The sequence below is a fragment of the Micrasema longulum genome, unplaced genomic scaffold, assembly GCF_059751315.1.
Source record: "Micrasema longulum isolate JH-2025_06_02 unplaced genomic scaffold, ASM5975131v1 h1tg000163l, whole genome shotgun sequence".
Taxonomy (NCBI): Eukaryota; Metazoa; Arthropoda; class Insecta; order Trichoptera; family Brachycentridae; genus Micrasema; species Micrasema longulum.
In genome coordinates this window covers 1866284-1884332 of record NW_028277368.1, presented here as the reverse complement: position 1 = coordinate 1884332, position 18049 = coordinate 1866284, and the positions used below count along the sequence as shown (strand labels likewise).

General features: G+C 31.5%; 1 protein-coding gene across 2 annotated transcripts in view; it reads left to right on the top strand.

Annotated features, from left to right (window-relative positions):
* m (zona pellucida domain-containing protein miniature) overlaps positions 1–18049 on the top strand; it is a 165346-nt gene that overhangs the window by 131866 nt on the left and 15431 nt on the right. For both annotated transcript variants that reach the window (XM_088242781.1, XM_088242780.1), the window contains exons 4-6: positions 5218–5365; positions 12388–12486; positions 17757–17933. In XM_088242781.1, coding sequence (XP_088098907.1) covers positions 5218–5365; positions 12388–12486; positions 17757–17933 — 424 coding nt within the window. The remainder of the gene's footprint in view (positions 1–5217; positions 5366–12387; positions 12487–17756; positions 17934–18049) is intronic.

Below are 18049 nucleotides of genomic sequence, written 5' to 3'. Positions count from 1 at the left end.
CTTGTCAAGAGAGGTATCATTATACATGACAGATATAGTGAAGGCAATAAAAGGTATCAATGATAGCAGGACACCAAATGCCGAACACTGTTCAGGTGGATCGGAGGATCTGTTGACGAATGGCAACGGTCCGCCTTCTTCTGACGAGTTTTCTGTCCTTGCCTCTTGAAACAGGTCACAGCCGAGACATCTTACTGATCCTTTTATAAAGTGACGAAATAAAGTTTTTCAGTAAAGTAAATATTTTTAAGTAAACAAGTTAATGGCTGTCGCTTTGAAGTGTATATTAACCTTGTACATTGCAAGCAAGGTATTGAATAATGCAACTTCATATATAAAAAAAATAAAAAAAAATCACCACCGCCGTTTACATCTTCAAACAAAAAAAATCTATGAAATACGCCTTGCGCCCAGCCCGTTTTCAGTGAACGATGAAACTAGCCGATTACCTCAGCTTATTGCTCCATACAAAAAAATGCACTATATTTTACAACTTTAGTCCAGTCGCGGTTTTTCAGAACAGATTACAAAGCAGATTACTTGCAGATTACAAATATTATTTGAAGATTCTCTATTTAGAAACTAGTAATTCGGACATTATTTCCGAAGGACTCTTTCTTTGATAAGCTACCGTTGACATATTACGTATCACATAGGACATGTGGCGTTCGCTGGGGCCGTTTTTGGCATTATTCATTTTAATCCGAATCGGCCGGTGCTCAGTGTTGACAGTTACTGATGAATGTCATTGTAGTATTTGTTAATAAATTTTTGTACAAGTATTGTATAAAAATAGTGTAGAATAAAGCAACGTATATCACGTGGTTGGTAATAATTATTGTTTGAGGTGATTTTCCCAGAACCACAGAAAAAATAGTCATTTATAATTATGTAACTTATATATTATGTACTTATATGTATGTACAAAATAATGAATGTTTTTTGTAGATTACCTAAAAAATAAATGACGGCTCGCCACTGATACCTAGTACCCACTCGGACACGGAGTCAGTAGTTTTGTACTCGCGAGATGTGCAATATGCTATGCTCGATTTATCTTAAGATCTATTTGATAATTAGTCGCAGAATACTGAAAAAGGAAGGACAGGCTAGTACATCTGTCACTCTATTATGGAAACACAGTTAAATGCGCCTGAATAAGGCGAAACTCGTAAAGTAATGTGGAAACATAAATTTCAGAAACAATAAATTCCAGCAGTTAAAAAATTCCATGGATTCCTCGAACAAATAATACGCACGGTGCTTTATTTTTTATGTTTCTCCGACTTTTCTATTAACTTAGATTTAATAAATGACAAACAAAGACGGATTACATTTTCGAGAAGGGTATATGGAAGTCCAGGCATTTATAAGGCTTGTGGCTTTCTTTCTTTTTTACGTCACTTATTTCATTTAAAAAAATATTGTTGTGGGTGAGATTTCATCCGATTTGTTAAATTACGAAATTTAAATGTAGATGTAAAACTTCTGTTTTTTTTCTTTGATATTTTTTTTTTTTACCTCCGTGGTGTTTTGGTAAAATGTAAGCATCAGGTGTGTAAAGTTAAGAAATATTGACGATTAATAAAGGATAAAACACAGAAGTCCACTATTTGCCAATTGAAAGTTAAAAATGCAAAAATTATCGCAATAATCTATCTATTTTCAAAAAGCTTCAGAATTGGATTTTCTTTAGAGGGAGGGGGGTGGGGGATTTAAGTTGGTTTCATATCAATTTTGTTTTTTCATAAACAGTGAATGCTTTTTTATTGCACGTTTGTTTGTATTTGATATGCCATGTATTTTTATAGGATGTTTTTGTTAAATGTAGTAAATATGGTGATATTGACTGTTAAAGTTTTAAACATATATTCGTCCCAACTTAACACGGGACTTTAGTTCCATGGAGTTGGGACTTGTGTCTAAATAGATGTTTAATTAATATATTGTGAAAAAAATAAAATAATAAGCTATTATACAAGCTGATAAAATACCAAAGCCCACATCTTTTACAAAGACGTACCAGATTTTTGTACTTGTATTTTAGTTATAATACTGTAAGATGTCCTTTTGGTTAATTATTATTTTAGTGTGTTGTGTAATGACTTAAAAACAATATTCATGTAACGTCTTTGAGAAAAATATTTTTTGTGATGACTTAATTTTCGTTGAACAACGCGATTCGTATTTAGGCGGCTTTATTACAAATAAAGCACTTAAATATTTCGATTTTCTGCTCGGTAATATTTACTAGAAAGGGAGAAATAACTTCATTTTTCTTGCTTTATCAGTTCAATTCAGTGCCGAAAATCGGCGTTTTTTTTATTAAATAATACAATATATTATCTTTGCAAAACTATGAAAAAGGTACAATTAAGTAAAATTGAGTGTAATACAATTATGTAAAATTTAATTATAAGCACTTCCTTTTCTCACTAGGTATAAATTAAATAAATTATGCGATTACAGTTAAGGCGGTAAGTTTATATTTTCTGCGCAGTAATTTTTTCCACAAGGGAAACACTTATTTCGTGTTTTTGAAATATGTAGTTTATTTAGGCGGCTTCAAAAGAACAGGCGCGTCTTGGCGGTGACATTTTGTTTCACAACTAACTAAGTGATTTCCTACATAAAAGGAACATTACATTATTGTAGACATCTAATCCCTGTTCGTCGCTCATCTGAAGAAATTACTATTATACTACTAACTCTGTCGGAAAAATAAAGTAAACTTTGATCAAGTGTAGTTTAAATACTTTTCGACTAACACGACTGCCAAATTCCAGAACAAAAAAGGCGAAGAGTCAGCGATGACTTCTATGGCTGTTTAACAACGAACACGCCTATCAATAAAATGTTCCGCTTCAGTTATAAGTTATCACGAACACGAAATGCTCAGACTCCATAAAGTTACGCATAGAACTAGATCGTTTTAATGGAATATAAAATGGCGTACGCATCTAAAAATAACCATTCATAATCAGTAATAAGTGCCAGCCGATGTTTGATTAATAGCAACAAAAAACTTAATTAAAAATCAATTTCAGAACACCGCCATTTGCTTTGCTTCTTGTTTCCTGCACTTGTTCAAAATCGATCGGCATCATCTCATTTACTCTTGTCTAGTACAATGTAAGAAAAAAGAGACGAAACAATCTGATCTTTGGTATTGGTCGTAGGTTACACGATGTAGAAGTCGATTTGATATCTTAAACACTTGGTTTTATTAACTAACACGAAAACAGGTTTAGTTCAACCAATGAATGAACGTCTATGAGTTTTCAGTCACAATAATGTTTTGTTTTTATATTTTTATTACCGCGTTAAGGCGATGTGTTGATACTTTGTAACAAGCTTATATCTGCCTTAGTCATCGGTTGACTTCGATAATAAACTTTTTGTGTTTACGATTACTGTTGAGTAATTTATATACTATTTACATGATGTGGAACCAATTGTTAAGGCTGTGGTTGCATAAAAAGTATGAAATTCATATGATTTCGTCATTTTTTATTTTATTTTATTTATTTGTTTTTATTTTTTTTTTATAGATTCTATCATTATTTTAAAACGTAACAATAATTTACAAGTTAAAATAAAGAACAGACAAAGTATACGTACTATAAATATAATGCATACTTACTAAAACGCCGGTTTTTCAAAATCACACCATTAACAAATAAAATAAATAAACATTGTATAAAGCAATTCATTTTGAGGTATTTCTGATTAAAATATACTAAGAGTTTTTATATAACTAAAATATATTGGATAAATAAATCTTGAACATGTAATAGCTAATTCATTCATAAGAGGTTAAACGCAAAAGTTGAGAAAAGATCATGAAATACGTCTTGTTATCTATGCAATATATTTTATTTTTTTGACACATGCGGGCCAGAAGTATATGATCATCGTATGATGCATAGCTTGAGAATGAGGGCAGTTTGAGTATATCCCGATCGACGAGTATTTTTCCTTTCTTCTTAACAGTACAGAGCAAATCGAGCCTTGGCTTCCATTAGCTTTTGACTCCAACTCCGCATGTCCTCAGAAGCTGTTTTCCAATTTGCAACTTATAGAAGCTGTGTTGCATCTTTTTTGACGTCATCCTCCTACCATGCCTGGGTCTTCCAATCCTTATTTTACCTCTTAGATGTCCAGTCATAATTATCTTAGGTACTCGGGCATACAATATTCTTTGTACGTGTCTAGCCTTTCTCAACCTGAGCAGTTTTATGTTTGATGAGATTCTAAGGGCTTTACAAATGTTGTATAATTTGGCATTTTGCCTAATGCCTTATATTTTCTTCAGTTTACTAAGCCCACCACACACAGGTCATGCCTTTGTGTTTTTTTTTGTATTGGGTAATAATAAAAAATAATAATTAGAAAAACAGAGTCTTAAGCTATGGTTTCCTAGGAAAGTGGTGTTATTACCTAGCGATCATAATATATTGTGATGCGGCAAGTGCAATAAGACGGCCATCATTATGGTGTCTAGAGATGTAAACTTGAAGAAAGCGGTGGCGTTATCTGGCGGCCGCGATGTTGCAACTTATCCGTAAAAAAATGCGCTGGAATAAGCGCCCGTGATCTGTCTTATTTTTCGGTAGTCGTAATGTAGAAATCAACAATTTAGAAATAGTATCAATATAAGATAGGTTTTAAAATAGAAAAACAATATTAGACGATAAACTTTTTTCATGGGGCAAATATTTAAAAAAAAAATTCTTTTAATTTGTTTGCATACTTTATCCTAATATTTCAATCAAGTTTATCAACATTTCGTCAATTTCACTAGTCTATATTACGTTTGCACCCACTTTGTCAGGCAAAAATGTTCACCGCTGCACGAGACACCATTCAAAGCCTGCTTGCACCGTTATGACGGCCGACCTGCAAATGGCGGCACCGATGTTTGACGTTTTGGTTACAATTAACGCTCTCTAAGAAACCAGCGCGATTAGTTGTAAGATACAGACGTTTTAATTTGCTATCCGTTGCCACATGACGGCCGCAAGATAACAGCACCGCTCTTAGGAAACTATAGCTTTAGCCATTACACTACAGGCGTCACCATTATCTCCAGATAGGATTTGGTCTCCTGACGTACTCTCAAAACAAGAATTATTTTCACGTATGATGAATAATCACCATTGTTTTAAGAATTGTATAATATATAAACAAATTAATATAAAATGTATTCTTTTCCAGATATCGTCGTGTGGAGGTGAGTTATGGCCTTTAGAGAGGCCAGAAGGGATGCCAGTCATCCAATCTTTAGAGGTTATGTGTGGAAAGGACCATATGGATGTTCACCTCTCTTTTTCACATCCTTTCGAAGGAATCGTCTCATCAAAAGGTATTTTATAATTATTTATATTTATTATTAACACAAATACGCATTCTTATGATTTGTCTATATAATTAAATCGCTGGTCCATTTTCTTTTGGTTGATGATAACTGTGTTCGAAAAAGGAGAAACACATCGCGACGGACCGGGGTTTGAACCTCGAATCTTCTGATTTGGATTCCGCGAGACTAGTCACGGAACCACAATCCGTCTCATAAAATAAAACACTTAATTAATACTTTGTGATATTAAATGATGTTTAATCTCTTAAAAGACAAGATGCAAAAGAAAGGAAAAAAATGTTGACAGTTAAAATGAGCTAAATAGTGAAAATTATAATTTACCTATCTAAAAACGGGTTGTAAGCCCTCTAAACGACCCCACTTTTATATTCCGTCTTAAAAATCTACTTAAAAATATCTCTCAATGAATTCCACAGAAGTTACAGATGGAGGAATTAATTAATTTATTTGTTATAGAAATCATAGTATGGCAAAATATCACTTTTTTTTTATATCGTTAAAGTAAAAAAGGTCTCTAAAATACTGCCCCGAAAAAAATATTTTTTTTTGTTACTTATTAGTAGCATAAAAAATATTTTTTAATTTGTAATTTTGAATTACCTTAAAAACGGTTATTTCATTGGCCACGCCTTTAGTAGGTCACGATTCATGTTTATTTGTTCCTGACTATTCAAATTTGTTAAGAATATTGTCACAAATCTTCTAAAGACATTTAAAAAAAAAAGATTTTAGATTTATATATGAAAGCATTTTTCAATACCCATATTGATTTCGAAAACACAATTAATTATTCTATTTCCAAATATAAGGTATAAGAAGAAAATTTAAAAAAAATAAGAACAATTACAGATTTTTCCTTTGATTTTATTATGGAAACAGAAGGGAGGGGAAGAAATTTAATAATACTAAAAAAAAAATTCAATAAAAATATATAAAAGGAAGAAAATGTGGTATAGCGCCGTCTCTATTCTCCTCTCCTCTCCCTCTGTTTCTATGTGTATTAATAATTATATCTAAAATTCACAACCAACGATTCATTAGATACAGGTAGTGGCTTATGCAAAAGTTAATCATAAGATAAATTCAAAATGTCCTTAACAGACCTGATAAAACTTTGGTATAAACAGTGTTTTATGTCGATGTCACTAAAATTGATATTACAGGTAGTCTGTATTCTTCGAAGGGTGCTATTTTTCATATAATGGGTCTGCGAGCGCGTAATGTTGAAGAGTGTAAAACGACAGGTTCTATTGACAGGGACTCAATATGAAATTTTTCCAACGATTTGTGAGCTATTAATTAGGTTATATTATATTAAAACTAATATCTAACGTGACGCGCACTGTTGCGAGATTTTAAATTTTATGAAAATTATAGCAGTATTAAAATTAAAACATGGTAAAAGTTATGCAGTATGTAAGTAAAGTGGGCACTCAAATCAGCCGATGGCAGGTCATAAGTCCTGTAAATATTCCCGCTCTGGGTTGGCGTATTTTCCCAAAATGTTTATTTTTCTTAATACCAAAATGGTTAACAATAAAAAATTAAGTATTCGGGATTGATTTTGTTCTTGATTTTGTTCTTATTTGCTATATATTAAAAAGTACCTTCGCGTAAATATTTGACAATTCAACAAAAATATACGTAGAGTTATCTGTGGAGAACAATTTAATAATACCTCATTATAATTGACGGAAACTAATTAGTTTCATATTTGATAAATTACAAAATCACTATAGATTAATTTGCAATTTCAAAAGTACATTGTTCATTTAAATACACTCATAAAATAAACAATGCAAGTAAAATACCCCCACAATAATAAATTTGCATAAATTAAGCGGATCACCTCATTGTTAATATCAAAGTTTAATACTTCAAATTGATACGAAAAGATTAAATTGTAGTCTTTTGATTAGGCTAATTAGCACAATGAATTAATTCGCGAGTTATGTTCTGACGAAGGATTACATTGTTTGTATAGTTTTTGTAACAATGTTAAGTTATATAGGTGCGAAGGTTTTTTTTTACTGTTATCAATATGTTTCTTTTTTGGGTGATACCGTGTGTGTTGTATTTGTTCCGACGTTCCATTGCAGGGGCCATCTTCAGGGTAACCCCAGTGTTTTTTTGAAAAATCAAGTATCACCCAAAAAAGAAACATAATTATTAGTTATTTTCATCATATTAAATAGTGTATCTAATGCCTGTAGCTATTGATTGTATAATTTTTAATTTTCAACGCCTATTGAGTCTGAAAATATATTGAACAGAGATAAAATACAGGTAGACATTCAACATAAAGAATATTTTTAAAAAGTTTTTGTAGAACTTTTGATTGATAGTAATGTCTCTGGAAATTTTCATGATGAGAGTTTTTTAAGTCTAGGAGAAAGCCTCATTGTACGAATACGCCAGGAATTTCTGCCCTGCCAATATTATACCACGCTGGGGCTCTTCCTCTATCTCTAGGTTAGGCTTAGGTTTATCGCAGAGTTTGCCAGAAATATTTGTGCTTTGTTATAATACTCCAATTAATAATGAAACGCCCTACACTTGAATAATGCAAGAAAATTATAGTAATTTACTTTAAAAACAGTGTTCAGTTTACTAAATTTATATCTTATAATTCTCGGTAGGTTGGCTATAACATCAATTCAAAAATGGTCTGGTTAATTGGCCTTTACGATCTTGCGATTTGATTACATTGGATTGTTTCCTACGGGGCTACGTTTAATCTATGGTATATGGAAACAAATCAAGAACTTTTGAAATTAGTGTAATCAAATTTATCACATGGAAGGCAAGGTGATGAGTTTTGCGCTTCAGGTGCCAGTGCTAGGACAATTAAAAAATTGCAGGGCAGAACCACTTTTGAAATCAATGTTTCGCATCACCAGGAATTAAATCCACGATCTTAAGCATGGTGGGCAAACACGCCATTATACTACGAGGCAGACTTTGCCATTGAGTCGGAAACACTCGTCTAGGGTTCTGGTTTTATTTTATGCATTATTTATCCGCTTAGACACATTTAAGATAGTAAAGCTCTGGGTTCAATCCTCTAAGATGGATTGGTTTGCAGCAAAGCTGTGCATCTCCTCTGCCACTTCGGTCTGTCCTGTGCTGCCCTCTTAACATCTTTATACGACTTGCAGCTCACATCCTTGCATAAATCTTCGAAAACATTTAAGTTTGTAAGTGAAAATTCTTGATGGAAGTTCATTGTAATTTATTATATAAAAAAAACACGAGTGATACTTTAATCCACAAATCTGGACTATCTAGTAACCGATTTCATCGCTTTCGCGACATCTTCGAGACTGGTATCTTTATTAAAGAGTTAAATGTATTTATATAAAACAGAGGTAAGGATAGATTATTCAAAGTTATATGTAAGTAAATTAAATAAAGTTATTTTTATCTTAAAGATCAAAATAAAATAAAATACTTAAACTCATTAAGATAGCATTATATCAACTCATTAGTTAACCCGAAAAAAATTGATAATGATCCTTAAGATAAAAATAACTTTTTTTAATTTACTTTTGATTACATATAACTTTGAATTATCTATCCTTACCTCTGTTTTGTATAAATACATTTAACTCTTTATTAAAGAAACCAGTCTCGAAGATGTCGCGAAAGCGATGAAACCGATCACTGGATATTCCAAATTTGTGGATTAAAGTATCACTCGTGTTTTATTTATATAATAAAAAATTTAAAAAAATCTTCGAAGTTTTTTCGGCGAGGACATTCACTGTAGTTTGTTAACGCACTATGTGTGTCCAATCCATCTAGTATGTCTTTTAGAGATGGTATTAAGCAAGTGATTTTCTCCTTCAATTCTACTAATAACTTCGACATTCATGATGCGATCCCTCCAGGAATTCTTTTATAGGATCATATAATCGAAAGTTTAAAGTTTCCTTATGCCTTTTTCTGAGAAACTAAGATCACCAAGAAACTTCATAAATAGGTCTCGACAAGGCGCTTGTTCAGTTTCAAGTCTATATTATTTGATTCAAAGAATATCGATTTTCTGTTAAAAATGAGTTCTGCCTGATATATGCCCATGTCAAACTGGCCTTTTTACCGATCATTGCAGATGATCTTACTACCAAAGTAGGCAAACTCCATCGCATTCTTTGCCGCTCATTTGAGCCACGACCTTCGTTTTGTCTTTGTTAATTCTCATGTTCTATTCATTCTCTACTATGTTCTCCATAATTGTTAAAGCTTTTTCAAGTTTCTTTTTACGTCCGGCAATCAAAACAATGTCGTCAGCGAATCTCATAATAATAAAAAAAATATATAATAAACCTAAGAATATATATTTTTCTAACAGGAAAAAGTAAAAGTCATTTAGGCGTAACTACAAAATCATCATATAAATATAATTATCGTAAAAACACGTCAAATGGATTGGGTTCTTTTGGAGCCATAGGCTAATGCTGTAAAATAAAATGTTTATGGCAAGATTAACCAATTTCTCTATGGTAATGACTACGATACTGAACGAGTATGCAGTATTTTATGTTTATGTCTTTTTTATGTTACTTTGGGTAGTTATGGTTTTAGAGACAGCCTTTTGTTCTAGTTATACATATTAACATATTATTTAAGTGTGTTTCCTCAACAACATAAAAACTTAACAGATATTTAAAGTAGATTTATCAAAAAATAAAAATATCCACTTGCGTACAAATATGCAGAGAGAGTGATTTTACTGTTTAATCAATGTGAAATAATTGTTTTACATGACGTTACACAATACAAATTTTGATACTTGTTTATTTTTAGAATAATTCTGAAGTTCTTAAGATATTTTATTAAAATTAAATAATAAAACTGTCATTTTCGTTGGTACATTCAAATACACTTACTTCTATTTAAAAACAAACTCGTATTCCCAAGAAGTTAATAAAACATATTTTTTTAAAGACGTCATTAACATGGTGCTCACTATAAATGTAAGGATAAATAATGTGGAAATATATAACACTATATTTCATTTGTACAATTTTGAATAACACAGGTGGGTGAATGCGATTTTTTACCTTTTTTTGAAAAATCTAGACAACGTAAAAAAATATTGATTCAACATTAACATTCACCAACATCCAAGTTTGTAAGGGGAAAATGGTAATTTTTGTGTAAGTTGCATACTTCTACACTTATATCTAACATAAATATTATTTATCTACCACTGAATGCATGATTCTAAAAGCATCCTTCAGACCATACATAAAAGTTCAGGGAAATCAGTAAAAACTGTCCTCTAAAAAAAAAAATTGGCTCACAAAATTTATGAATAGATCAGCTTGACGTCCAACGTGTATAGCTATATGTTGTGAAAATATCATTAATGTATATAATTTAACAATTTGTTTTTAAATATTTTAATTTCGAGTGCCCGAAGGGTATTTTTACAGTGTAACTATAATCTTTTATGCAAACATTCTTCCTGAATTTTAAATTGAAACATTATTTCTCACAATCATTTATCCTTAACTCAAACATTTAGCGCTTAATAATATTCTTACAACTTATTGGGCCTTACTTACTTGCATTACTTATAAACCTGGTATAAAACTACGCCAGGGCATAATGGTAGAATAAGGATGGTATTCCTAGGCGTAACTTTATACCAAATTTATGAGTAAGCCCCATTAAGTGCTAAATATTCAGGATGAAATCTATTTTCGACAATCAAACATTAATTGGCTTCCTATAGTTTTGGGTGACTCAAACAATGCATCTAACCAAGATGAACATTTTTAAAACCAAAGTTATTTTCAGAATGTGGTCTAAAGGGTGTTCTAACAGTTATACATTCAACTAGTATAGTATATTACCATTTAATCCAGTCTTCGATAACATATGGTATAAAAGGGTGGGGAGGAGTCTTGGACGCGCATAGTCGCTCAATAGAAATTGCTCAGAAAAACATAATTAAAATAATTTACAAAAAACATAGATTATTTCCTAGTAATAAATTAGACGTAGAGAGTGGACTCTTAAGGTTTAGAAAGTTATATTTATTTCAGTGCCTGAAATATGTTTACTTGAATAGGGAATTGTTTAGTAATAATTTAAATCGTATAAGTAATAGATCCGATAGTGTACTGTCAGTTCCAGGATGCAGAAATTAGTTCGCACAGAGGCACTCCTTACATGTTGGTTTAAGGTCCTTCAATCTTCTAACCGAGGAACTACAAAACATTGAACCACTGGTACAGTTTAAAGTAGGTTTGATGTCTTGGATTAGCATGGAAGGAGCAAATAGACACATTCCTAAAAAAAAAAAAACAATAATAAATGCATACTGCAAATAAATCATATTTTCGTAATTTCAGCATATGTTAATTTGGTTTTTCTTTTTTATTCTTTTCTTTTCTTTAATTTTTCTTTTTTTTTCTTTTTATGGTTTTGTCATATTTTATATATGTGCTATAAACTATTTAATAAACAAAAAAGGAATGGCCCACGCTCAGACGCTGTAGTCTTTGTAGGCATTTTTTCCAATTCATGTTATAGCTTAATTTTAAGATGTATTTTTCTTAAGTGTATTTTTGTCATTATATTTCTATATGTATGAAAATAATATATGTATGGAAAAATAAACAAACAAAAAAAAACTAATTGGTGTAAATTACAGCGTATCGATTATTTCGTTATATGGACATAAAATGATTAATGTAATGCTTCAGGAGAGTTAAGGAGTTACGATATATTGCTGTCATAATCACTTTTTAAACAAATATCTCACTGCAAGGAATGAAACAAAAGACGTCTTCCATTAAAAGTTTACAATAAATAAATAAACTTTATCGTTTATCGATTATTTGCAGCAATCGTATAACTGTAAAAGTATTTTAATTTAATTACTGGGAACCTCTGTCAAATATGTTCTGTGAGTGCTGAGGGATATTAAGTTAATGTGAGGATATAAAATTTTTAGTGTCGTGGAGGTTACTAAAATATTTGGTGTTAATTTTCAGGTCAACATGGTGACCCCAGGTGTGTGTACGTGCCTCCCTCTACAGGGCAAACTTTCTTTTCATTTAGGATAGCGTATGCTCGCTGTGGAACTAAACCAGGTAAGATACACCACATATTCATTTCATTAAAAAAGTTATTTAAGTAAAAAAAATGTCTCAAAACGGTTAACAACTGTAGATTATTACAATAAAACACAATTGATATTTTAATCCACATATTTTGAATAGCCAGTGATCAGTTTCGTCGTATCTGCGACCAAATCAAACTAGATACCTACTGATTTTATAACTGGAAAATGTTTTGATATTTAAATTTAATATTTAGTTTTTTTAAAAATATACAAAAATAAAATTTTATGGAAGCTATGAAGGTCACTGGTTTTTCCGAACAGGTGTAAAAGTGTGAAGAAACTTAGAACCAAAAAGCATTCAGGAATGAAAATGAGAAGTAAAACGAAGTCCCAAAATAACATAAATATCAACACATTATTGATTTTATCTAAAAAAAATTGTTCATATTTTTATTAAGTTTTTGTGTAATAAATTAATTTTTCTATATTTTATTGTATAGAACATCCACAAATAATTTTTATTAACATTTATGTTTTGTTAACTGGGGAGACTTATCATAAAATATGAACGAAAAGTGTTACAAGAATAAAAAATCATCAAATAAAAAATAAAACTACGCAATTTTGAGATTAAAAAAAAACAGTTTGACTTTGCCATCTCTTATATATATATAAAAGTGCGAGTTTTTATGAAAGAAACTCATATTTTAATAACAATATTGAAACATAACCATTATAAACATTATGAAAAAACTTGTGAAAATTTATTTGTTAAATCAGGGATACAAATATTTATTTATCGGCAAATAAGCACATGTATAGTAAAGATTTTTTTGAATAAGAAAAATTTATTAAATGTGGATAAATCAAACCTAATATATTATATATACATAAGTATGTTTGGTAGAAACCATATCTACATAACGAAATAACATAACAGGGAAAATGTTGGTACATTATTTAGTATTTTTGATCATTTTTATGGGTCTAATTTAAAAATAAAATTCGTAAACTTAAATCAGTGTTTGAGTTCATAATTATCATTGAATTATTTTTTGAGTCGTTTTAAAGAAAGAATAAAAATTATTTGATGATAAAATAGTTTATTGTTAAACTTGAAAAAATAATATATGGGCATTCATAAATTAACATAAATGAAAAAATGTGATTGCGTCGTTGGAATCCGTAGAATTCACATTCTCGAAAAAGCACTAATCCAAGCGGAAAAGGTATTGGAAAAGAAAAAAATATTAGTCGATGTTATGTCGATTGTGAGAAGTCCGTTAGCTGAGGTGTGCCAGTGATTCAGTGGTCAGTTTAAACTATTTTAAGCAATCAAATGTTTTTTTTTATTTCTGGTGGTTTCGAAATGGGTTTATTGACATTAGTATTTGTTCGCGGAGACCCACTATTGAAGTGTTTGTTCAAGACCATTCTTATCGGACATTGGTAGAATTTAGATTAAGTCGTATTACTTTTTACGTACATTGTTTTGTTTTGAGAAACCTAGCTAATATTTGTTATTCGTTATTCATTTATGCGGACTATTTTTTCAAAGTATATTAGTCATTTTCTAATTGCCCACACTTGAACATCTACCTGTCTTCTTACTGATCCCTTATTTCTTATCATATTATGTGTATAGCAAAAATGTTATTATTATTAAATTTATATATACGAGCTCTATCTTCCCATGAAAAATTGCTGCATTTCGAAAACATATACATTTTGTAATATTGATGTTTTTTGTTAATATTTCTGGATGAAAATCCAAAGTTAATGATTTTGATAAAATTATAAATAAAATTATCAGTGAAACTTCTTGGTTTGGTTTACTTTTTTATTATTTTGACCAACGAGCGTTTTCAACACTGTCCTTATGTCCCGTTTCTTAAGCGTTTTTGCAATTCTATCCGTGACATTTTTGACATAGGGAAGGAACGCTATTCTTTTATCCGTATTAGCATCATCCATCTTGGAAATATTCTTTGGATTTGTTACCGACATTATTCTTCTTTTTATATCCTTCTTTTCATAGCCATTACTTTCTAATACTTTTGTCAGTATATTCAATTCCTCTTCTAGGTTACTTTCTTCACAAATACGTGTTGCCCTTCTGGCCAGCGTGTTTATGATGCCTAATTTTTGAGATGGGTGGTGATGTGAGGTAGCATGGAGATACCGGTTTGTATGTGTGGGTTTTCTATACACCGTATGTCCCAGTCTGCCATCTTCCTTTCTGCTTAATTTGACGTCTAGAAAAGATAGGCTTTTGTCCTCCTCTACTTCCATAGTAAACTGTATTGCCGGGTGGAGATTATTTAGGTGGTCTAAAAACACTGTTAATCTTTCTGCACCATGATTCCAAATGACAAATACGTCATCTACGTATCGAAGCCATACTTTGGGTGCATATGGAGCTGTGTCCAAGGCCGTTTCTTCAAATGTCTCCATGAAAAAGTTTGCTAGAACCGGCGATAAAGGATTGCCCATAGCCACTCCTTTTAACTGTTTAAAAATTTCATTTTCAAAAGAAAAGTATCCATTTGTTAAGCAGTACTCAAATAAAGCGCACATGTCTTCACTAAAAATCTCTCTTATAAGTACCATTGCGTCATTCAGGGGCACATTCGTGAAAAGTGACACTACGTCAAAACTGACTAATATATCATCCTTCTCAACTTTTAGCTCCTTTATTGTATCCACGAAATGTGAAGAATCTCTGACAAATGAAGTGGTTTTTCCCGTGTGTTTTTGAAGGAGACTTGCCAAGTATTGTGAGAGTTTGTATGTAGGAGCACCTATAGTGCTTACTATTGGTCTCAAAGGAGTGCCTTCTTTGTGTATTTTTGGTAGTCCGTATAGTGCTGGAGTTTTCGGAGCTTGTGTAAATATCTTCCAATGTAAGTCTTTAGGAATATTAGATTTCCTCACCAACTCCCTTATTCCAAAAAATCAGTAAAATCAGTAAAAGATCGGGACCCACTTGAAACAGATGGAGTATATAAATTAAATTGCAAAAGCTGTGAAACAGTCTACATAGGGCAGACTGCCAGAAACATAATGACAAGAATAAAAGAGCACAAGAGTGCATGCAAGTTGGGCTACCCGGATAAATCAGCTCTTGCAGAGCACTACATAGAAACAGGGCATAATTTCTTATTTGAGCCAAATGTCCTTGGAAAGCCCAAAAATCATCAAGCCCGTTTAATAAAGGAAGCCATAGAAATATACAAGCATCCTAATAACATAAACAGGGATGATGGGTTACGACTACGAACCTCATGGTACCCGGTGCTTCCAAAGCCCACGGTACAAACTCCACACACTTAACCACATACACTGCCCGACTGCGACACGGTACAAATTCCTCACAATTAAACACACTAAAAACTACACTCATACATTCAGCCCTGAAGATGGACACTGCAATGTGCTCCGAAACGTCGGCAATACAAAGCCCACAAACACGGCATAATAACCCAGAAAAACACTATCTGTATTCTGAAGGCCGTGAAAACCTACGAACCTTGATCTTTAAAACTGGTGAATTGTTTACAACGCTTACAGCTGTTATACTATTCTTAACATATTTTGGAGATAAGAAGATCAAATAAGTATTTTAACAGAGGACAGAAAACATAAATGTTTACAACTAGTTTGCTAAGCAGTTCATTTTAGTTTTTGGACCGGAATTGGGATTAAGCATTTATTATTTAAAAGGTGGGAAAAGAACACATGGCGAAATACAACAGAGTGGGAAATTCACATTTTAACAGTAGCACAATACTTTGATTTTTCGACAGGGAAGTTTGCATACTTATAGATGAATGACGAAATATTACAAGAATTTTATGGAATGAAGTAATACATTTTGATAGTCAATTTTATGTTAATTTTATCAATTAAGTTGTAAATAATTCAACCAAACTGTCCTCTGTTAAAATACTTATTTGATCTTTTTATCTCCGAAATATGTTAAGAATAGTATCAAAGCTGTGAACGTTGTAAACAATTCATCTGTCTTGAAGATGCCTACTTAGGCGAAAGCGCTCGTTGTTCAAAATAACAAAATGTAAAACTAAACCAAGAAGTTTCATTGATAATTTTATTTATAATTATATCAAAATCATTTTATATATTTTGACTAATTTTTCACCAGACCGTTTTTTTAGTGGCTGGAATATCGCTTTTTGCATTATTTTCGCATACACTTTTGTACTTGAAGTTTGAACAAATAAAATGTCATAAATAATACTTAATAAAATATTGGACTACAGAGCAGAGGTCCAGGTTTCAATCTTCATCATGATTAATTAAATAAAAAACAAAATGTAAAATTATCTTCACATGAAATGTTGTTTTAACAAGAATACAGAAAGCATTTTACTTCTAATTTAAAAAAAATATATTTTAAATAAATATTTGCTTTCTTATGATTTAGCCAAATATTTAATTTTGAAGGCCATTTTCAATGAGTTGTAAATAACTGACTATTAGAAAATAGGATTCAAATGGGGTAGAGTAATACCCGTATGCAGAGACAAAACTTAAGGTGAGGAAAGTACATTCTATTGTTTTCACCTTCGGGTTATTATCCGTATTTGAGATAAGAATGTACTTTCTTCACCTAAAGTTTTGTCTCTGCATACGGGTATAGGATTAAAACTACGGACCTTTGAGCCGTGAGTCCGAGACACTAGCCTCGGGACCACAATTCGATTAATTTGAAATAAGAAAAGATGCAAAAATGAACCAGATTTCGTTAAGCTCTAAGCCCTCTAATGTGTGCATTAGTAAAAAAGTATGATTAGTTTCTATCGCACTAATAATAAATGAAATAAATCTATTTGTAATAAACTTATTCTGTTAACCTTAGTCGATTGTATTCAATGATTTTTTTGTTCGGTTATGCAATTATTAAATAAAGTATCGAAACTATTAATAAACGGTTGGTTCATATTTAAAGCAAAATTTTATCTTTTATTGTATTATATATGTATGTGAATAAAAAAGAAAAATAATCCGATTCTTTGTAACTTTGTACGAAGTATGATTGCTAATCATAAACAACTTATTAACATTATTTAAACAATAAGTTAAAACGAATCGCAGTAGTACAAAACAAAAACCAGGTTTTTAGATATAATCAGATATTTAAATAACATGATGGTTCTTTTGTTCCCAATGGGTGGTCTTTTGCTTTAAAGATAACCTTCCTTACTTCACGATTTTATCTCCCAAAATTTACTTTCCTACTTGTTTCGTTTTCTGATCTCTCGCTGCGATATTTTCCAGATCTCCACGGCCAGTTCTACGAGAATACCGTGGTAGTGCAGTATGATAAGGATCTTCTAGAAGTGTGGGACGAAGCCAAAAGACTGAGATGTGAGTGGTTCAACGATTATGAAAAGACCGCTTCCAAGCCACCGATGGTCATCGCAGACCTAGACGTTATTCAGCTGGACTTTAGAGGTAAAAAGAAATGAAAATTGATGATACGAGCCGATTGCAGGTGAAGTGAACTAACCAGCATTTTAAAAGTGAAGTAAATTCATTGTTCAAATTACATTTCTGTTATCAGTAGAATC